This window comes from Rana temporaria, chromosome 3 (genome assembly GCF_905171775.1).
Source record: "Rana temporaria chromosome 3, aRanTem1.1, whole genome shotgun sequence".
Taxonomy (NCBI): Eukaryota; Metazoa; Chordata; class Amphibia; order Anura; family Ranidae; genus Rana; species Rana temporaria.
The window spans coordinates 421,232,146-421,256,074 of NC_053491.1; the positions used below are offsets into that span (position 1 = coordinate 421,232,146).

At 44.1% G+C, this 23,929-nt stretch overlaps 1 protein-coding gene across 1 annotated transcript in view; it reads left to right on the plus strand.

Moving 5' to 3' along the window:
- Positions 1-23,929, plus strand: part of PIWIL2 (piwi like RNA-mediated gene silencing 2) — a 426,915-nt gene that overhangs the window by 319,991 nt on the left and 82,995 nt on the right. Inside the window, 2 exon segments of the mRNA XM_040346159.1 lie at positions 1,081-1,194; positions 9,387-9,575. Of these exon segments, the coding sequence (XP_040202093.1) occupies positions 1,081-1,194; positions 9,387-9,575 (303 nt within the window).

Below are 23,929 nucleotides of genomic sequence, written 5' to 3' on the forward strand. Positions count from 1 at the left end.
GCTCAATTTGTCAAGGGGAATCGGGTGTTTTTTTTTTTTTTTAATCGAAGCAGTACTTAGCGTTTTAGAGAGAGATCTTCTCTGCCTCTTCCAGGTATGGTCTTCGGGACTGGGCGTTCCTATTTGACAGGCTTCCGACGGTCGCATACATCGCGACACGAGTAGCAGAAAGAAGCCGAACGTCGGTGCGGCTCTATACGGCGCATGCGCACCGACGCTCGGCTACTTTCGGAAAATCGTGACACGATGTATGCGACTGTCGGAAGCCTGTAAATCAAATAGGAACGCCCAGTCCCCGCAGCCCATACCCGGAAGCGGCGGAGAAGATCTATCTCTAAAACGGTAAGTACTGCTTCGATTTAAAAAAAAACACCCGATTCCCCTTGACAAAATGAGCATCAATCTAATGTTAAAATTAAGTTTTTGGGTGAACCTCCTTAATGTGAGTGCATCTTCTGATGCTTCTTTCGGCTGCAAGGTTTTGCAGGTGGCTGAATAAGGTTGCAACTCCTCCGTTGAGGAGCTCTGCTTGTTTTTGGGGTGAAGTTAAATCGGTTTTACTGATACTGTTCCCACCCCTTGTTTTTGACACTGCTTGGGGACGTCCCACTTGTCAAGATTTAACGAGCTCTGTCCGTCCATGGAAGATGAGAGAAAATTGGATTTTTTGTACTCACCATAAAATCCTTTTCTCTGTCGTCCATGGACGGACACAGCACCCACCCCTCCTTTTTAGGTTTGTACTGCTTGTTACGAACTGAGGCTGCATACTGCAGGGAGGAGGGTTATGTCTGGAGGGACTGTTTAACTCTGTTAAAGTAACATGTATTTAATTATCTAACATGTTTCTGCCTAGTCCTCTCCTGTAAACAAGAACATAACCCACTTGTCAAGATTTAAAGAGCTGTGTCCTTCCATGGACGACGGAGAAAAGGATTTTACGGCGAGTACAAAAAAATCCTATTTTTTGTCTAGTTAACTAGACCACTGTCTATATAGACTTTCAAATCTCTCAGATTTTAGGTGAAATGTTATAAATTCTTAGTGTTTTGGATAACCTGTTTTTCAATCTTTCCGCAGACAACGGGTAGGATTTTGCCAAAGGAGAAAATTAACCTGAAAAGAAATTCATTCACTCCTGGAGAGGACCTCAACTGGACCAGAGAAGTGACCCGTGAGCCCTCCATTTCTGTTGTAAGTGATTCAATAATAGTGTTTTAATTTGAGAAAGATGTATACTATTGATTGAAATGTTTTTTTAGAAAACAGCACTTGAATGTTGAAGATACGACAATATTAAAGTGATACTAAAGGTTGATTTTTTTTTAAATAACAAACATGTCATGCTTACCTCCACTGTGCAGCTTGTTTTGCACAGAGTGGCCCCGAATGGCGTTTTCTGGGGTCCCTCGGCGGCTCTCTCGGCTCCTGCCCACTTCAAATAACCCCCTATGGCAAGTGCTCTCCCAAGGAGATTACCTTGTGGGCGCGCTCCCAAGTCCTGCATTCAGCATCCATAGCCGCCGAGTGCAGGACTCGGCCCAGACGCCTGCGTCATTGGATTTGATTGACAGCAGCAGGAGCCAATGGCTGCTATGCTATCAGTCTATCCAATGAAGATGAGAACCCCGGGCAAAGATCCAGCGCTTTCTCTGGGCGGGACTTTCCAGGATTCAGGTACGTAAAACGGGGGGCTGGGGGGCCGGTAACTGTCAGATGTTTTTTCACCTTAAAGTGGAAGTTCACACAAAACATGAACCTATGTTCCCTCCCCCCCACCCCCCGCTGTCTTCTGGGAAACACTGTTCCCAGGAAAGAACGGGGACCAGTGACGGTGTGCCCCGATACTCGTGCATGCGCAGTAGAAAATCAGGCAGTGAAGCTGCAAGGCTTCACTGGCCGATTCCCCTTAACGAGGATGGAGGCGGAAGCAGCCGAGGACCGAGCGATTGCTCAGCCTCATCTGCTGACATCGCGGGCGTGCTGGACAGGTAAGTGTCTATTTTTTTTTAAAGTCAGCAGCTGCAGTATTTGTAGCTGCTGGCTTTTAAAAAAAAATCGGATGGCCCGCCGCTTTAATGCATAGGATGCATTAAGGTGAAAAAACATGAGGGTTTACAACCCCTTTAACCGGTTAACGACCGCCCACTGTATATATACGTCCTGTTTTTAAAGATGGATATCTCGGTAACTCGTGACGCTCCCTATGCAACGGGGTGAGGTCGTTTTTGTCATCACGTCAATCACCTGCTGGATAGGAACGCCCACTCCCACGGGAGTCCCGACCCGGAAGCCGGGGAAGAAAATAGCTGTACGAGGTATGTACAGCAAAAAAAAAACACAAACGGCATACTGTCAATGTAGAGAGTGAGCTGGATGTAATGTTAGAAAATCGTTTTTAGGGTGAACCCCCGCTTTAAGTCTAAATATGAGATCTGAGGTCTTTTTGACCCCAGATCTCATATTTAAGGGGACCTGTCATGCTTTTTTCTATTACAAGGGATGTTTACATTCCTTGTAATAGGAATAAAAGTGTAAAAAATTATAAAATAAATAAAAATAAATAAGAAAACGAAAAAAATAATTTTTAAAGTGCCCCGTCGAGCTCGCGCGCAGAAGCGAACGCATACGCGAGTAGCGTCCGCATATGAAAACGGTGTTCAAACCACACAAGTGAGGTATCGCCGCGATCGTTAGAGCAATAATTCTAGCCCTAGACCTACTCTGTAGCTCAAAAAATGCAACCTATAGAATTTTTTAAACGTCGCCTATCGAGATTTTTAAGGGTAAAAGTTTGACGCCATGCCACGAGCGGGCGCAATTTTTAAGCGTGACATGTTGGGTATCATTTTACTCGGCGTAACATTATCTTTCACAATATATAAAAAAATTGGGCCAAATTTATTGTTTTATTTTTTAATTCAAAAAAGTAAATTTTTTCAAAAAAAACTGTGCTTGTAAGACCGCTGCGCAAATACGGTGTGACAGAAAGTATTGCAATGACCGCCATTTTATTCTCTAGGGTGTTAGAAAAAATATATGTATACTATTTGGGGGTTTTAAGTAATTTTCTAGCAAAAAGAAATGTTTTAGTCTTGTAAATGCCGAATCTGAAAAACACCTTCTGTCCTTAAGTGGTTAAATATGTTTAGTAAATAATCGATGTCTGTGGGTCTAGATTTTGTTTTTAATTTTGTGTCCTTCTTATGTAGTTTGAAAGCCTAAGGGCCCTTTCACACGTACGGACCGTATGTCCGCATTTTCATCCGTCCGTTTGCGGATGAAAACGGGACATACATGGGTCCCTATGTGATTACGGGTGTCAGCGGATGAACATCCGCTGACACCCGTAATTTGTCCGCCTCCGCAAAGATCCGCATTTGTGTTAGGAAGAAATCCTATTTTTCTTCCGTCAATCGGATCGGATGAACACGGACATACGGTCCGTGTTCATCCGATCCCCCATAGGGGAGAGCGGAGGAAAGACAGGGCGGTCCCTGCACAATGTGTGGGGACCGCCCTGTCAGATGCCAGCTCAGCGGGGATTTTACGGAGGATCCCCGCTGAGCTTTGCGGACACACGGAGCGGATCATTACTGATCCGCCCCGTGTGAAAGGGCCCTTAGTTACACCACTTAAAATTATTTCAAAATATAAAAGGAGCCAACCCTATGTAAATGTATTTTTGTAAACAGTGCAGTGCTACCAACTCGCATATAATTACATTTGTAAACAATAATAATCTGTGCACACCTCCACCAGCTGTTAAGCCTGCTCACCTCAACAATGAGCCGAAAAAGCTTTCCCAATCTAAGCCAATTGCAGGCGATACGCATGTAGAGGGGAGGAGCCGAGCCATCAGAATGGTGAGTGAGCAGGCGTCCTGTATCTTTGTGTCATGTCATGCTTTTTATCTTTTTTTACTCTTGTAAGTGCAATATTGTAAGAGGGATTTTGAAATAAATGTTTGAAATCGATGGCACTCTGTTTCTTGCATTTGTATTTGCATGAAAACAAACCATAAGTGTCTCCTCTGTGAGTTGTCCAAACAGACTGGAGCAGGTGATTTGATATTGGAGTGGTGAGAAAGGAGGGAGCTTTCATTGGCTCGTTGTTGAGGTGAGCAGGCTTAACAGCTGGTGGAGGTGTGCACAGATTATTACATTGTGAGAGAAGCACTGTAGTGGAATTTATCACAAAGCATTTAAGAAGTTACAGAAGCTGTTTTATATTGTATATGAACTTTTGGAATAATTTTTGAATTATGGACATTTTAATATGTATTTTTTTGGTCATTGTTTTGATATTTGTTTATAAATGTAATTATATGTGAGTTGGTAGCGCTGCACTGTTTACAAAATACATATTCTTGATGATGGAATGGTACACTTTTTTATTTAACCTCCCTGGCGGTATGATTCTGTCAGAAAAAACATGCTAAAAGCGGTACCATTATTTGCAAGGAAATTTGGCGTTTTATATTGTAGGTCTGTAATTTTTAGAAATAACTTACTTAAATCTGACCAAACAAGATTCTAATAGGCATCCCAGGTATGAAATTTTTTTAAAAACAAAATTATAAATTATAATATAATAAATAATTATAAATAATTATAACAAATAATAATATAATTATAATAAAAATTATTCAATAATGTAATCAAATCAAAATCACTGAAATTTGCCCAGTTGCAGAATTGTTGCTGTCATTATTTTTTTTTTTTTATGACGAATTTCCCCACAAATCGCTATCGCACAATTCTGCAAGTGATTATAATTTATTATCGCTGTTTTTTAGCTGATCTAAAACTATTTTTGACATAAAGGGACACTTTTGGTTGCTATGGACAATCTACAGTTTGCAGGGAGAAAGAAACGTTTTTATTATATAAAATGACATGCATGACACAGGACAGACCACTAGGGACAAGGGGGGTGTGTTTTTTTTACATACAGTACTGTAATCTATAAGATTACAGTATACTGTATGTAAGGTGTTTGTTTACTTTTTTGAATTTGGCGCCGTTCTCCGTCCCCGTGCGTCGTAACGTCGCAGGGAACGGAGATCGGCGTCACACGGAGGCACTGTGTGAATCGAGCGAGGTCCCGCTCGCTCACACAGCGCGGTGGCATCGCTGGATCCAGGGACAAGGTAAGTAACTTGTGCCTGTGGATCTAGCGAGGCAAGCCCGAGTCTGACTCGGGGTTTCCGCTCGCAGCAGGAAAATCAAACCCCGAGTCAGACTCGGGAAGACCGCCAGGCAGGTTAAACACATATCACTTTGTGGCGCTGATTGATCTTTGCACAAGATAACCCTATGTAAATGCGTGTGACAGCTGCCCCTTTAACTGCTTTTGGACCAGCCGCCACAGTTATACTGTGGCAGGTTGGCTCCCCTTTGCGAGCCGTCGTAGCTGTACATCAGCTCTTTAAGTTTCCTCCGCGGGTGGAGCGCGCGCATGCACACATTTATTTGCCGCAAAGATGCTGTGAAAATAATCACAGAAAAAAATACCAGTGGGTATTAATTTTTTTTTTTTTTTTTCACAGCATTTTGTAAAAAAAAATTTGTATGTTTTTTTGTGTTTGGCACTGCACAGTGATTATCAAAGTGGGTGTAATCTTTATTACTTTGCACATGTCAATTTTAGGATGCATGTAGTTTAATTAGCGCTTACTTTATATTTTTTGTATAAGTTATACCACTGTTTCCTGAATTTGCTTACACCAGTGGCATCCATACCGTGCCTATTCTGGCACTTCTCTCCTTTATGTAAAAATCATAATTTTCTCTTGTGCTCATGGACAGACAGTAGCATAATCTTGACAATAGGTATTAGCCTTCTATCAGGAGAGGACTAGGCAGAAACATTGTTAAAGCGGAGGTTCACACAATTTTTTAGCTGTACCTTATCCCCATCAGCGCTATGAAGAGATGCTCAAATGAAAAAAAAATGTTGTTGCTGGATTTACCGTAGAATCAGTAATGATTGTAGCACTTCCTGGTCTTCCCTCCCGCGGGAGTAGGCGTGTATCTTGCTTCCCCTGAGGCGCAGTGTCTCCTGGGAGCAGTGTCATGCTTCCCATAATTTAGTGCGGAACTCCACCCGCGCAATCCCGAGAGTTTAGTTGCCATCACAACAGGGCGGGAACTTCTGACGACGCCGCCCGTTGTGATGGCAACCTCAGTGCGGTGATGTAACGGCAACCGCGCTGTTAACACTGAGCATGCGCAGGAACTAGCGGTGAAGGCTGGAAGCTCAGCATTCACCGCATCCATGAAATCAATGCTTGTGGGCTTCACATGCCCACAAGCAAGATGGAACCGGCTAGCATCGTTTTTTATAAGTTATTTTTAAACATGAAAACTGACATCGGGGGAATTATTAGACAAAACAACTGAGTGTTGTATTGTTATTAATCAAGTATCTGACTCAAAAAAATAAAATAATTAATGAATGGTCGGCGAACCTCCACTTTAATGTGTAAATACAACTTTAAACTGTACAGTACCGCCCAGGAGGCAGTCCCGCTAAGTACAACCCCTCTCCCTGCACACATCAGCCCAGTTTTTTTCTGCCTAGCATAGGAGAAGGACCTGGCTCCCTGTGGGCCCTTTGGGTCTTGGAGTTTTTTACATATTTTTTTTTTCTCTACTTTGATCCTGAGATCTGCTATCAACTGCCAACTGGGCGACAGGCTGAATGTCTTAGATACTTGAAGTCACCCCAGTTTCGGCCAGCGAGCATGTGCAGGCCTTTAGCTACGTGCTGGGTCGGCCACTACATGCCCCGTTTGTTCCAGGGGTGGCCGCTGAGCTACGCGCTCCGGGGCACACATATGACCGGGCTAATTTCTATCTCTGTCACAGTGTGCCGGGCCGACAGCTACCTCCGTACTGCTTGGGTGGTGGATCTGTTTGGGATGCTTCCAAAAAGCCTCTCGGGACTGGTAAGTACCATTCCCCCTGCCTCGGCGGGTTGGGACGGCTGGACATTCCCAGGGTGGTCGACTGGGGGTTCTATTCCACTCTAATCTCCCTCCCCTCCCTCCTCCTCATGCTTTCTAGCTGGGCCTGCTGCAGTATCTGGGGGGGCTCCGCTCTCTAGGTGGGGGGGCTGCGCTGAGGATCTGCTCTACTAGGGGTGCTGTATGCCGGTGTGGGGGGATCTCTGCCTTGTCGGGAGGCCCAGAGTGTTCACTGCCATGTGTGCTTACTGACTTGATACCTGGTTCAGCCGCCATTTTGTCAGTCCCGCCGCTATACTGTGTTTTTTCCTCTCTCGTCGGCCATTTTATTGTAGCCGAGCGCCCTGTGTTGGTCCTGCATAGCGGCGACCATTTTCTTGTAGCAGCGTGCCTTTTTCTCTACAGGGTGGCCACACGCCGGCCATTTTCTTGCAGTCTGCACGCCCTGTGGTGTTCCTCACAGCGGCGGCCATTTTTCCGTAACCACACACTTTTTTTTTTCTACAGGGCGGCCGTTCGGTGGTCATTTTCTTGTAGGTTCTTGGCCTCTTGCGATGATTTTAGGTATCTGGATGGCACAAACATCCAGGTTTCACTCTGATGGACAAAGTAACACGTGCAGTGGCACACGGAAAGCTCCTGTGTCAGGACAGGGCGGACGGCAGCGGTGCAGGAAAACGGGTTGTAAAAAATGATAGGGCACTTGTTGGAGCACTTATCACCGCAGTGCGAGATACTCTTAAATTGGAGGATAAGTCAGGTGCATCTGCAGAGGTGTCGGTCCCTTTCGCATTCCGCAAACCTGCCCACACTGAAATGGTGTTTTCTTGTGTGCCTTACTTGGATAAGCTCTTGTACAAGGAATGGGAACGTCCGCAGAGGACTTTTTTGTTTTCCAAATGTATACCGGTGCGTTACCCTTTTGAGGAAGATTTCCTGCAAAAATTTACCTAAAAAAAAAAACTCCAAAAATTGAGATAGTTTCTCCAAACAGATTTTCTCCCTCAAACCTTCAGCTTCCTCCAACTCGTCGTGTGGCCCTGTTTGGGGCAGTACAGGATCTGCTGGTGCGTGGGGTGATCGTGTCCCCACTGGAATGGTTTCAGGGGTTTTATTCAAACCTGTTTGTGGTCCCAAAAAATAAAGGGGTCTGTCTGATCCTGGATCTCAAGGCCCTGAACTGCTTTGTGAAAGTTCAAGATGGAATCGGTGTGCTCGGTAATCACGGCGCTCCATCCGGGGGATTTCATGGCGTCCTTGGACATCAAGGACGCATACTTGCATGTCCCCATATTTGTCAAACAGAGGTTTCTGCGTTTTGCTGTCGGGGATGACCACTATCAATTTGTGGCTCTTCCTTTTGGCCTGGCATTGGCACCAAGGGTTTTCACCAAGGTGCTCGTCCCGGTCCTAGCTTTGCTGAGACAGAGAGGTATCGCTATAGTGGGTTACCTGGACGACCTTCTTTTGAGAGCTGCTTCAAGCTCAGAATTAGAGGTAGATGTGGCGATTGTCATCCAGACCCTTCAAGAGTTGGGTTGGGTTCTGAACCTACAGAAGTCGGTGTTGGTGCCGACTTGGCGCCTGGAGTACCTGGGTTTGGTTCTGGATTCCTTGGAGGCGAGAGTTTTTCTCTTCTTGGACAAATTACAAACTCTCCAGGCGGCGGTGAAGCTGCTGGCCTCCCACAGGCGGTCGTTGCTGCGTTTTTGCATGCGAGTCCTGGGCCCCATGGTGGCCTTCGAGGCAGTGCCGTATTATCAATTCCACACTCGTGCCTTACAGAGGGAAATCCTGTCCAAGTGGGAAAAGTCCCCGTTGTCCCTGGATTGTCAGATACAGGTGGACCGTGCGGTCAAGGCTTCCCTGGTCTGGTGGGTGAGATCTCCGGCCCTTCAGGCCGGACAGTCATTTCTTCCCCTTCAGTGGACAGTGATCACGACGAACACCAGCTTGACCGGTTGGGGGGGGGGTGTTCGGGATGTCCAGTTGGCTCAGGGACGCTGGAAGAATCCCGCCTACAATCAACATGCTGGAGTTGCGGGTGATCAAGCATTGCCCCTCTCCATGGTCTCAGAGACTTCAGGGGCATCCAGTCAGACAACACCACGTTGGTGGATCCGTGGGGACAGTATCGGCTGATTTACGCCTTTACCCCGCTAAAGATTCTCCCTCGTCTGCTTCTCAGGGTGCAGACAACTGGGCAGCAAAAGATAACGGCATAAAGATTGCCTGATCTAATCTTCACAAAGCTCTTGAATGCGCAGGAGCCTTTATATATCAATACAGGTTTATCATGTGCACATTTATGTTATCAATCTATTGTATATGCATTTCAGTTTGATCTTAAAATTTTCAATCTGCAGTTTTAAGAAATTAAGTAAATTTTGGGAAATGTTCTCTGTTTCTCTATCAGGTTAACTTGCAGTACTGGGTAGTGATGTATCCTAAACGTGCCTTATCTCAAGTTCGGGAGCTCACAAGTACGTTTGAGAAGATTGCAGGTTCTTTAGGTATGCGTGTAAACCAGCCTAATGCCATTGAACTGAAAGATGACCGTGTGGAGACTTATGCACGAAGTATCAGATCGCTGATAGAGGGGGAGGTAAGACATCATTTTTTCTGCCTGATTTAACTATACGAATGCCCCACTAGAATTGTGTACTTTTAATTTGGGCTTGTGTCAATGGGATTTCTTTTCTCATCCATTAAAGGACGCAAAGTCTTTAACCTTCAGGTTATGATGTTGCCTGCAGAAGGATTAAACAAGACACGCAAAAAAATAATTGATTTTTGTACTTGCCTGTAAAATCTGTTTCTTAGAGTACATCATGGGACACAGAGCCACCATATTATTCCTTACCCATAGGGTTATGCGCCACCTACAAGTAATTGGACACTGGCAAGAAAAGACAGGAATGTTCTCCCCCTATATAACTCCTCACATGCAGGAAATACCTCATTTTTATAGCAAGTAGTGAACCACCACATAGATGGGGGAAACAGATTTTGTAGGCAGGAATGAAATAATTTTCTTTATCTTACATCATGGGACACAGAGAGCTATCATATTTTTTACTCATGGGGATGTCCCAGGGCAATGCTCATTAGGGGAGGGATACATAGCCACCACTGATCGACCAAAACAAATCTATACAGTAGCCTGCAAAAATACGGCAACCAGTGAAGCATGCTCAGCGGCTGCTACACACACCTTTTAAAGCCTAGCAAAGTGTGAACTGAAATGGCCATGTTGCAGTTTTGCAGACTTGAATCACTGAAGTCCGATGACAGACGGCACAGGAGGCACCAATACTCCTGGTAGATAATGCTGTCACAGGAATGTTGGAGACTTTCTTTCAAACCAAAGGCTTTAGAAATAAGCTGACAAATTTAGCGGGTATTGGTTGACCTAGTATCTGCCTGACCCTCCCTTGGTCCTTCAGACTGACAAAATAAAAATAAATCCACCATCTTTCCAAACTCTGGCTTTAACAGCCAAGCCACTAAAGCCAACCACCATAAAGAAAAATTGGAAATAAGTCCCTGCGCGAGAATCTGACCGAGCTGGAACAGGCCAAGGACCGTCCATTGACATGTACATGATGACGGAATACCAATTTCTTCTGGCCCAAGCTAGTGTAACCAAAATCAATAATGTTCCCTTTACTTGAGGAGTCTTGTGTAACAGGAGAAAAAGAAAAATTCTACTGGAGGGAAGGCAAAAGTACAGATAGAACTCTTGCCAGCTAACTAGATATTCTGTTTGCAACATTCTAAAAAAGAGCCAAGCAAACTATGGGCGCACATGTTCCTCTGGCGGAGCCGCGTAACAGAGCGAGATTCGGGATCTGTGTGTGTAACCACACAGATCCTGGTTCTTTCAGGGGAAAGGGAACTGATTGTACATGAACACACAATGTATGAACACCGATCTTTCTCTTCTTCTAGTTTGTCCCATCCCCTTACAGTTTAGAACACAGTTAACCCCTTGAGCGCCCCCTAGTGATAACCCCTGACAGTGACATACACTGTGCAATGGAAGTGCTCTCGCGCTATCGATATTCTAAACCTAGGGGGCACTGTTGCAGTTACCTGAAATTGGTCCCAGCCAAAAATGAAAACAAATGAAATGAGTCATAATAACTGCGCTGTGTGGGTATGGAGGGATAGGGCAACAACCAAAAAACAAACAATAAAAAAAATAAAAATAAACAGTGGTCAAATAAGTCCCACCAAATGGGCAGGGTGAACTCTACAAGCAGTGTGCAATCTGAACTGTGAAGGTGGGTGATCTGGAAAAGGTTAACACTATGCAGCAAAATCCTTATAAGGAAATAAAATAAACATGGAAGTACAGTTATCAAAATAAATGTCCAGGATTGGTACTAAAGACCAAAGGTGAGTGATCCCAACACATAATAAAGGGTAAAAATCCAGTGAAATCAAGTGCAAATATAAATCTCGCATCCAAAACGCATATATTTAAAGGTGCAGTCCTTGATAGCTGTGAGTAATAAGTGATGAGAAACCAGGAAATCCAATATTTCAGAGAAGAGCAAGCTTCGGTGCGCACACCTCTAGTGGTATGGAATGCTCACCTCAAGGCCATAGCACGGATAGCCTGGATACCACTCGGGGTGTACTCAAAGATCCAGCAGGATGAGGGCTAGATGTAGTCTCCACATTAAATGACCATATTGGAAGAAACAAGAAAAAGATATGGCGTAATACTGGAAGCAAGGGTCTAAAAAACGATCAATCACATGCATATGCACTCACATGGAGGCCATGAGCAGTGGGCCTATCTCCTACGAACGGCGAGTTCGTGCGACCCAGTCTGAGATCTTGATTGTATGCTGATCCTCTCTCTTTGGCCTCCACCTAAACATCCACGGATACTGGCACTAAATGCTCAGCAGGTATAGATGGGCAAAGAGAGAAGAAGGCACATAGTACAGCTCCGCTTCAAAAGGTATTTAATATAAAAACATATAAAAAACTCACATTTAAAATGTCAGAAATATCCAAACAAAACGAGCAGCGAGCTCATATCTCTCTTCAGAGTGTGTGAGGTTTGGTACTTCCTGTCCCTACTAGTGGCGTCATGTCACATGACTTCATCAGGGGATAGTGATGGGAGTACTGAGGGATCTTAAATAGGCCGTCAGAATGTCTGCAAACATGGGTGTCCGTCGGCCATTTAGTCGGAGCCCATAGAGAACAATGTCACCGCCGTCATGGATTAACATTGGAACACAGTTGGTGTGCAGACAGTATGTATTGGCGTATAAATCAGCAAAGAGGATAAGATATGGATTGGTAAGCTATTAAGAACATGAAAGGAGAAGTTTTAAAAGACGGATGGGGACAACACTATAAGCATGGAAGGCGTTGTGTCAAAACACTGGATGGCTAACCAGTCAAGACACAGCTGCCAGGTGCATTATAATAGTTTGTAACTATTCTGGAAGCCGAACGCTAAGCTGGATGGGAGAGACTTAGTTAACACCGAAGACGCCATACAATGGATCATATATGGGATATGATTAGGCTCTAAAAGATAATTAAAAATATGTGTAAAAAAAGGGATAAAAAATCGAGCCATTTCAGACTACTAGCATGTAAAAGAAGAGAAGACCGAGTCTAATATGTGGAAGTGCTAGACCCCACACACTCGACATATGGTGGGTGAACAAGGTAACATATTGCCAACATATATGGGTAGCAGCTTGAGAAATCTAGTGATGGAAAAACTAGCTATTGGATGAGTCAAACTCGCACTAGTGAAACACTACCGGTGAGAGGATGATAAAGGGAAGGGGAGGACAAAGCAAGAAAGGCTCTCAGAAAAGTAGGGATGAGGGACTAAAAGTCATTTAGAAAGCAGTTCAGATCGAATTCTATATTTAACCACTTGACCACTGGGCACGTAAACCCCCTTAATAACCAGACCAATTTTCAGCTTTCGGTGCTCTCACAATTTGAATGACAATTACTCAGTCATACAACACTGTACCCAAATGAAATTTTCGTCCTTTTTTTCACACAAATAGAGCTTTCTTTTGGTGGTATTTAATCACCGTTGGGTTTTTTTTTTTTTGCGCTATAAGAGAAAAAAGACTGAAAATTCTGTAAAAAATAATATTTTTTCTTTGTTTGTTATAAAATTTGGCAAATTTAGTATTTTTTCTTCATTCTTTTGCATAAATGTGAAAGATGAAGTTACGCCGAGTAAATAGATACCCAACATGTCACCCTTCAAAATTGCACACGCTTGTGGAATGGCGCCAAACTTTGCTACTTAAAAATCCCCATAGACGACGTTGCAGGGTATTGTGGGGTATTGCAGAGTATTGTGGGGTATTGCGGAGTATTGTGGGGTATTGCGGAGTATTTTGGGGCATTGCAGAGTATGGTGGCATTGCAGAGTATGGTGGCATTGCAGAGTATGGGGGCATTGCAGAGTATTGCACAGGGAGGGATGGATGGCTGGATCTGTGACTACATGTGTCAGATCCAGCCCGCAGCAGCTGCTGCTGCTTCCGCTCTCTCCCCTCTCCTCTCTCACACTGTACCGTTCGGTACAGAGAGGAGAGGGAGGAACCGGCGTCATCACATGACGCCGGTTTGTTTACTAGTGATCGCTCCGTCATTGGACGGAGCGATCACGTGGTAAACCGCGGCGATTTACCGTGATCAGCCGGGTCCGGAGGACCCGGCGGTCACAGAGACTCCCGTGTGCGCGCGATTCTGGGAGGACGTACATTGACGCCCTCCCAGAGTTAAGCAACCGCCTTGTAGACGTATTTCGTCTATAGGGCGGTTGCTAACTGGTTAAGCCTCTGGGAGCAAAGGTATCCATATTATATATGTATTTTGATTCAAGCTGACTCAGAGACCTCACTTTATGTCTGCCTCTCCATGGTCTATTATAGGGAGCAATCCCCCAAAATTTCAGGTGGGAAGGATCTCTGTTGTGAACCGCATCAAAGTGTCTGGATACTCTATGTTGATCGAATCCTTTTTGGATGTTGACTACATGATCTTTTATCCGGACCTTGAGAGGCCGTTTAGTCCGCCCCACGTATTGGAGCCCACAGCTGCATTCCAATGCATAGACGGAACCCTTGGTGTTGCATCCAATGAAATCTTTGATTTCATAATGGGTACCATTGATGGTTTATTGGAATGTCGATTTCTTTTCGTTTGGGCGTTTGGTACGACACATGCGTAACATTTCTTACAAGGATAAAATCCCTTCCCCGTGAAGAATGTAAATTGTTTTCTGGGGGGGTCTATTACATTCTTAACTAGTTGATCCCGGAGAGTGGGGGCTCTCTTGTAAACAAATCTCGGCTTTTCTGGCAATACTTCTCTGAGTTTATCTGCTCTTAGAATATGCCAGTGACGCGTGATGATCTTTTCAATTTTCTTATAATGAATGTTGTAGTCAAGAATGACGGGGACAGGGTCTGGTCTGCTTATGGATTTCTGTTTTTCTTCTAGAAGCTTGCTCCTAGGTATCTTCATGGTCTCTTCAATCTTCTCCTGGATGTATTTCTCCTCATATCCCTTCTGGGAGAACCTTTCACCAATGGTGGTTGCTTGCATCTGAAAGTCTTCTAGGTTTGTACAGTTCGCCTAAGTCTTCGCATCTGACCCTTGGGGATATTGAACAGCCAATTTTTGTGGTGGCAGCTGGTGATCGGGAGATAGCTGTTACGATCGACACTTTAAAAAAAGGTTTTGGTGGTATATTGGTCATTGATACGTGAAATCTCTAGATCCAAGAAGGAAATGTGTTTCTCTTCAATGTGCCATGAGAGAACTATGTTCTTACAGTTTTGATTCAGTTTTTCCAAAAAGGAGATAAGTTGACATTGGTCTCCCCTCCATAAAATATATACCTTTTGTATACCAGCAGTTCCATTGGCTGCTCAGAGAAAACAGATTCAGCCTCCCATTTGGACATGAACAGTCCTGCCACACTGGGGGCAAACTTGGCCCCCATAGCTACGCCTGTGTTTTGTTGATAGTATTGGTGCTTGTACCAAAAATGGCTGTGTTTAAGACAAAAGTCCAAGCATTTCACAATGAATTTCCTCTGCATGCATGGCAATTCGGTATGTTGACATAATCCCCATTTGGTAGCTTCACACGCTAAGTAGTGGGGGATGATCGTGTACAGTGAAGACACATCAGCAGTGGCCCATCAATACAGGGCCACTGTCTTTTCTTCCTTCCAGCAGCTTAACACAAACAGAGATGATTGGAGAGATTATGAACACCGATACGAACAAGGACACAACCAGTCTTTTTTAGACAGAGGGAGGGATTATTACCCTCCGAAGAAAACAGAGGAAACAAGGAGAAGTCCCATAAGAAAAGAGGATGCCGAGCAGGAAAAAGAAAACAGACGAAGAGATTAAACGGGGAAGGAATCTTCAACCTGACAAATGCACCCCTGACAGTTGATGAGCTGGCAGTACTAGACAAAGGTCTGAAGTATGCTCCAGTAAAAAATGTAGACAAGTTCCAGACGTATATTAATATTCAGAGATACGTTAGGAAACTAAACATCAAGAAATATGTCAGGCAAACCCACCCATATACAAACAAGGGAAGATAACTCAGTGGTGCACAGCAATCTAAGAAATAAATCCACGTTTAACCCCAAAATAAAAGACAACAAACACACAGAAGTTTTTAGAAACATGGTAACAGAAGAGTTGAGAAATCTAAAAGTGAAGAAAATGGAAGAACCCAAACAAATTAAAATAGGAATTAAGAAACTGACAAAAAGAAAAGACCTTGTCATTAGACCATCTGACAAAGGTGGGGGGATTGTCCTATTGACCACGGAGCAGTACGATCAAGGAATGATCAATATGTTAGAAGACACTAATACTTACAGTAAACTACCAAGCAATCCAATATTTAAATGGAAAAAAGGACTCGAGCAGGTGGTCCATCTAGGCCTGAAGAAGGGTATCCTGGATAAAAGGGAGGCAAAATACCTAATACCGGAGGCATGTAGGACACCTGTCATATCTGCACTCCCTAAAATGCATAAGGACAAGTCAAACCCTCCCTTTAGACCTAGAGTAAATGGAATAGAGGCCATTATAGCAAGACTTGGTCAGTACATCGACAAGTTCCTTCAGCCGGCTGTACAAGCTACAACAGCATATCTAAAGGATACCAAAGACACGTCAACATACCGAATTGCCATGCATGCAGAGGAAATTCATTGTGAAATGCTTGGACTTTTGTCTTAACGCCACTAGTAGGGACAGGAAGTACCAAACCTCACACACTCTGAAGAGAGAGATATGAGCTCGCTGCTCGTTTTGTTTGGATATTTCTGACATTTTAAATGTGAGGTTTTTATATTAAATACCTTTTGAAGTGGAGCTGTCCTATGTGCCTTCTTCTCTCTTTGCCCATCTATACCTGCTGAGCATTTAGTGCCAGTATCCGTGGATGTTTAGGTGGAGGCCAAAGAGAGGATCAGCATACAATCAAGATCTCAGACTGGGTCGCACGAACTCGCCGTTCGTAGGAGATAGGCCCACTGCTCACGGCCTCCATGTGAGTGCATGTGCATGTGATTAATCGTTTTTTAGACCCTTGCTTCCAGTATTACGCCATATCTTTTTCTTGTTTCTTCCAATATGGTCATTTAATGTGGAGACTACATCTAGCCCTCATCCTGCTGGATCTTTGAGTACACCCTGAGTGGTATCCAGGCTATCCGTGCTATGGCCTTGAGGTGAGCATTCCATACCACTAGAGGTGTGCGCACCGAAGCTTGCTCTTCTCTAAAATGTTGGATTTCCTGGTTTCTCATCACTTATTACTCACAGCTATCAAGGACTGCACCTTTAAATATATGCTTTTTGGATGCAAGATTTATATTTGCACTTGATTTCACTGGATTTTTACCCTTTATTATGTGTTGGGATCACTCACCTTTGGTATTTAGTACCAATCCTGGACATTTATTTTGATAACTGTACTTCCATGTTTATTTTATTTCCTTATAAGGATTTTTCTGCATAGTGTTAACCTTTTCCAGATCACCCACCTTCACAGTTCAGATTGCACACTGCTTGTAGAGTTCACCCCGCCCATTTGGTGGGACTTATTTGACCACTGTTTAGTTTTTTTTATTTAATTTTTTATTGTTTTTTGGTTGTTGCCCTATCCCTCCATACCCACACAGCGCAGTTATTATCACTCATTTCATTCAGTGACATACACTAATCGCTGTATAATTGTCAATAATCCAGAAGTGTTCGATGTGTCTGCCGCAATATTGCAGTCCCGCCATTACTAGTAAGAAAAAAAAAAATGCCATAAGTCTATCTCCTATTTTGTAGATGCTATAACTTTTGCGCAAACCAATCAATATACATGTATTGCGATTTTTTTTTTTCTTTTTTAACCAAAAACATGTAGAAGAATACATATCGGGCTAAACTGAGGAAAACATATTTAAAAAAATATATAAAAAATTGGATATTATAGCAAAAAGTAAAAGATATTGTGTTTTTTTGTTATTTTTTTTTCAAAATTGTCGCTCTTATTTTGTATATAGCACAAAAAATGAAAACCGCAGAGGTGAGCAAATGCCACCAAAAGAAACCTCTCTTTGTGGGGGAAAAAAAAGGGCATAAATTTTGTTTGAGTCCAGTGTCGTATGACCGCGCAATTGTCAATTAAAGTGACGCAGTGCTGTATCGCAAAAAATGCCCTTGTCATTGAGCAGCCAACTTCCAGGGCTGAAGTGGTTGTAAACATCATTCTTTTGTGGGTGGCGGCCGGGGCGTCCTCTGTACAGTGACATGGCTGACGACACTCTTGGACTCTGAGACGCCCTACATGACTGATTGAGCGGTCTCTGACGCCTTGTTGACGTGACTAGACCTACGCACCATCTCCCATATGCTGGAAATGCTCGGTCCTTGGATGAGGACTCTGGGGCCACGAGCCGCTGAGTATCATCAGTCAATAACATGCTGGTACATGCTGTTTCTTCTGTACCTCTGCGGAGGCCCGTGTCTTCCCCCCCCCCGTCCCCGGGGGAAAAATACTCACTGCCCTGACCAAGAAATAAGTAACCTTCACCTTATCCGGCTTCCCGACCTAGACCCGGCTGGGTCTCACTCCAGTATCCCACTATGTACTTATATCAGTAATCATTCTGTGCTGTACTTTCTGATGTAATGAACCTTGCTGTACCACAGTTTTGTTGATTTGAAATTCTGCATTGTTCTGTTTACTCTGCTCCTTTTTATATTAATAAAAACATTTCTGTTAAAAAAAAAATCATTCTTTTACTTGTGCCTATAAGCAAGCCTATACTAAGGCTTATCTATAGGTATTGTAAATATTTCCTAAAACGGCGGCTCCCTCGCGCATGCATGAGAGTGACGTCATCGCAGCTCCAGCCAGTCCGCGGACCCACAAGGAAGACGGGTAAAGATGGAAGCGGTTTCCAGTGATGGCATCACTGGAAGGCTTTGTTTTCAGCTAAGTTTCACATAATGTGCAAGTATGGGATGCATACTTGCACATTATGCCTTTACCTTGCAGGTCAAAAAAGAGAAAAAAAAGGCACCCACGCAACCGCTTTAAGGTTAGGTTCACACGTGTGCACATTTCAGGTCTGTTTTCACTGCTAATTTCCAAAGCAGCTGTTCTGTTTTGGAGCGGACGGCCACTGGTATCTTTAACAATAGCTGGTTGTTAATGAGCAGGCCGTGAAGCCAGCCACCTTGTCCTTAACAACCGATGGCTTGCTGTCAGCAGATTCCCCTCTGACAGCTGAATGTAAACCAAAGAATTTTCGGCAATGAGATTTGAGAGAAAAACAGCGCTGGGGCCCCCACCCCAATCACTAACAGGCTCTTTGATGGTTGATGGGGACAAGGGCCTCTACCCTACAACCCTGGGTTTGTGGGTGGGGTGCTTATCGGAATCTGGAAGCCCCCAGTGACTGAGAATGGGGTACATTTTACCCCTACTCCTTCACTAAAAATTAAAACAGACACAGTTTGACGATACCTATATTACAAAAAACATTGTCCCCCCGGGGTAGATACAGCGTCAATCATAATGAACGACGACACAATGTAAAAATAAAAACGGCTCTGTTCCAGTCACTTGCTCACGCCGACTGACCGTTCTTAAATAACGAAGTGGCAGGGCCACCCGGTGACATCACCGGGTGGCCCGCCCCCTAATGATATCAACGGTCAATGCAAGCTGGGTGGACGACCTCACAAGGAGCAGGGCCATCGTGTTTTTTTGGGGTTTTTTTTTATGAATTTCCGTGTCGCAGCAGCGTTTATCGTGATTGATGCTAAATCTACATCAGGGAACATTGTGTTTTGTTTTTTTAATAAAGGAATTGTCAAAAACTGTTTTGGTGAATGAGTAGGGGTACAATATATATTGTATATCAAGACATTGCTTGTATATCAAGTCAAAATGTATTTAACATTTTTGCTTGTCTTTCAAAACACTCTCAAACCAAGTTACTCTCAAACCAAGGTTTTATTGTAGCTTTGTTAGGCATGTACATTCCAGGTTACATCCAGATTTCCTCAGCTGGCAGTGCATGGATCAGAGAGATTATTTCAGTACCTGTGTCGCAGGTGGGGGATGCTGGAGGGGGACCTTCTGCTCTCGAGGTTCAAAAACAAACTGCACAAGTTTTTGTCCTGGTGCAGGGATCCACTAGAGCAGTGGTCTTCAAACTGTGGCCCGGGTGCCGGATGTGGCCCTTTGCTTACATTTATCTAGCCCTTGGGGTACTTTTTCTCCCACTGATACAAGACACTATTGCTCCCACTGACACCAACAAGGGCATAAATTCTGGCATAATTATTTTTGGTGACACCAATAATGGGGTACAGTTTTTCCCACTCACACCAACAATGGGGCACTCCACATTCTTTTCACTAATATCAATGATGGCACACTATTCCATTACTGATACCAATGATGGGGCACTATTCCTCCCACCAGTGGCGGCTGGTGCCCAAATTTTTTGGGGGGGCGCAAACAAAAAAAAACACAAATTGCCGCCACTGTGCCCATCAGTTGCCGCCACTGTGCCCATCAGTTGCCGCCACTGTGCCCATCAGTTGCCGCCAGTGTGCCTCGCCCGCCTGGCACTTACCTGTCTCAGTAGTGCAGCGGGTCGTGGCGGTGGTGACCTCCACGCTCCTCAATGTCTTCTCCTGTCCTCTCTTCCCGTCCTCAACTATGATTGCACGCCTGAGGCATCCAATCACAGCGCCTATTGTTTCTGCCAATCAGGTAACAGACCCGATCACCTAATTGGCAGAGAGGCGGTTTTGTAATAGGAAAACGAGTATTCGTTCGCTTTCCTAACACACAGCTGAGAGAACTGCAAGTGCCCAGCATGGCACTCGCTATTCACCTTTTTTGACGCCTATTAGAGCCTACGTCTCTAATCAGGTGCTTCAAAAAAATTCCTGGCCGCTGTAATTCAGGCTCCTGAAAGGGGGCCGGACTCCCGAATAGGGGGTGGCAGCGGCAACCATAGATTCCTGCAATGCATGAATCTATCTTTTGGTGATAGAGAGGAGGCTGCGCCCCTTATGGACACACTGCCTCCCACTGACACCAATGATGGGACACTTTTTCATCCACTGATGCCAACGATGGGACACTATTCCTCCCACTGATAACATTGAGTGGGTACTATTCCTCCCACTAATACCAAGGATGGGGTGCTATTTCTCTTACTGACACCAACGACTGGGTGCTTTTCCTCCCCTCCTAATACTATAATACTGTTTACTCCCACTGGTGCCAGGACAATTTCTACTCGGTACAATCCCCCTAAAGTCTGAAGAACAGTAAACTGGCCCTTTGTTTAGAAAGTTTGGAGACCCCTGCTCTAGAGGAAGCAGTGGATGTTCTGTTGACTTCCTAGTATTGGTACACCCTGTTCTCTAACTTTACTTCCATGAAACGTATTTGTCACCTGGTTTGCATGGTAAAAATGGAGAGAATTCCTGTGATCCTTATTGCTCAAGGCTGGCTGGCCCAGGCAGATGTGATATGCTCACCTGGTAGAACTCTGTGGGGTTTGGTGGTTTGTCCGATTCTGGTGTAATGTCTATAATGTGACTTTTTGAGCTGCAAGTAATATCCAGTTTTTCTGTTGCTTTTTTTTTTTAAAACTCTAGCCTGTTAGACCCCTTTCACACTGAAGCGTTTTTACAGCGTTTTAGCGTTAAAAATAGCGCTATTAAAGTGGAGTTCCACCCATAGATATAACATTACATCAGTAGTTTTAAAAAAATTTCATTAGTCCTTTACGAATTTTTTTTTTTTTTTTTTTTAGATGCCTTCAAAGTGTTGTTGCTAGGCAGAATAGTTAATCTTCCCACTTCCTGCACCTAGGTGCTTAATGCTTCCTAACCTACACCGCACAGACTCCTGGGAATGTAGTGGGTGTAACTTTCCACGAGTCTGTGCACTCCCCAGTCTCAAAGAATCATGTGACTTGGACAGCACAGGTGCTGAAACCTGATCTAACACTGCTTGTGCAGCACTGAGCATGTGCGAGATCTGCAAGGCTGAAATCCAGGAAGTCATACAGTCTGGCTTCATGATGCCCACACTTAAGATGGCCCCAGTCAATTTCTATTTTATAAAGTGTCTAAATGCTGTAACAACCTAACAAAACGGACCTTCGTTTACAGACTAACTTTACTAGAATACATTAAGCTTGTGTATTACAGGGGTATTTATATTTAAAAAGTGAAATTGTGGCCGGAACTCCGCTTTAAAACATTCATAAAACGCTCTCCATGCATCTCAATGGACCCTTTCACACCGAGTCCTGCAAGCAGCATCTTTGGAGCAGCTTTTGGGCACTGAAAAAAACACTCCAAAAATGCCCCTCTTCATTGAATTGAAATTACTGTTAAAACGCCTTGCCCTTTCACACTGAGGCACTGCAAAAATGCCCTAAAACATTAGGGTCTTAGCGGTGCTTTACCAGCGTTTTCGGGCGCTGGCAGGGTGAAAGGGCTCTGAAAGCACTCAGGCTTTCACATTGGGAATGCAGATGAGGCTTCGCCTGAAAAACGCTAGAATAATGCCCGAAAAACTCCCCAGTGTGAAAGGGGCCTTAGCGATTGTTTCTGTGTTGCTCACCTCTCAGTTGGACTGTTTTTGGATTTCTCAATGATTGATGACTTCCTGTGTACCACAATGAATGAGCAATATGACTCACCATAAAATCCTTTTGTGTCCCCCAGTGAACTACAATGAGTACGAAAACGCTATTCTTAGCACTTTTTCTATGTGAGTGTATTTTTTGCTCGTTATACTCTTTCTTAAGGCAACAGTTGCTTCATTGTGATGCCAGCTGCAATAAAGTACAGTGCGTGCTGTGACTGAACTCTTGCCTGGGTTCAGAATTAATCTCCATACACAGTACAAAGTTTCATCCTGCATGTAAGAAAACAGACTGTAGTTGTGCCTCAGCTTTTGCTTTTGACAGGATAGATCCTTTATATATGGACATAATATTCAGATCTTCCCTCTTCTAAGGGCCAAAGCAAATTTCCCAAAGAGAAATAATGTAAACTCAAATGATTCGTTCCACAACCATTTATTCATAGGTTCTTCAGTTTATGATCCATATAAAAAGAATATAGCAATGTGACGAGGTTGTGTAACCAAAAAATTTCCATCCACAAGGGCATTCGAATCCAAATCCAGCAGGAGCTACAGAGTATATTAGAGAAGAGAGGCGCCTCTAATTGTAGCAATATGGTTACATTTAATGAAGGTACAACATTTAGCAACTCACATGGCACATCTAAGTATGCAAGCATCCGGCGGAGTAAAGCTGTCCTCCACACCGCCGACTCTCACGGCTGTCAGTCTGCAATCATGGTCATAAAGACTACCCTGCAGTATAGCGATCTGAAAGCGAGGCTTGAAGCGCTTGTGGAGCGCAGCGTGGAAATCAAACAAAAAGCAAAATATCATACATATTGCAATAATTGTGCTCATGTTGTGTTAAAATCACTGTAACCAATAGGTTACCCTATTAGTATCACTTTCTGAAGAGTCCCAATAAGAAAAAAGTGAACAGATCAAAGTCCTGTTTTCCAAATAAATGACGTATCCGATGGTGTTAATATTAGCTGGAACTGTGCTGCTCTCCTACAAGTGAAATGGTGACATCATCCAAAGGAACCACAGAACAGTGATGAGATAGAAAGGAAATCCTCCATCCAAAATAACTGCCTCTTACCGAGAGGGAAGATCCCAACCAGAGATCTTCTGTTGGCGTGTGGCTTTCTTACCCAGCCTAGGGGTCTATGCAGCAGGATAACGTTCCTCCGGTATCAATTAGATCTCGCACCACTCACAGATGGTCAGAAGTGATTGCAACCAGGTGAGGAAGGAAAGAAGGCTGACATAGCGTAATCCAGTAAAACATTTTAATAGGTAAAATAAATCGCACTTACAATAGGTAGATAAAAATTTGTGTGTCAATTTGTAGCCGGCCGGCTAACAAAGCCCGTTCACTCCGGGACTCTGTATGTCGTGATGACGTCAGCACGCCGCTACACCCTACGTCGTTTCGTCACAATTCACTTCGTCCTGGGGATATAGATCAATTACTGGGAAGGTCCCGGCGAATCCGGGGCAATTGAGAGGTGTGGGAAAGAGTACCAGTCAAAAACAGGTACCCGTTCCCCCCCCCCCCCCCCAAAGGTGCCAAATGTGGCATCAGTGGGGGAGAGATGGCAGATCAGCGGAGTTTCCACTTTTGGGTGGAAATCTGCTTTAAGAGGATAATGAACAGGTCAAGGAACTGTCATTTAACCACTTAAGGACCGCCTCCAGCACATTTACGTTGGCAGAATGGCATTTCTGTTATTAAACTGC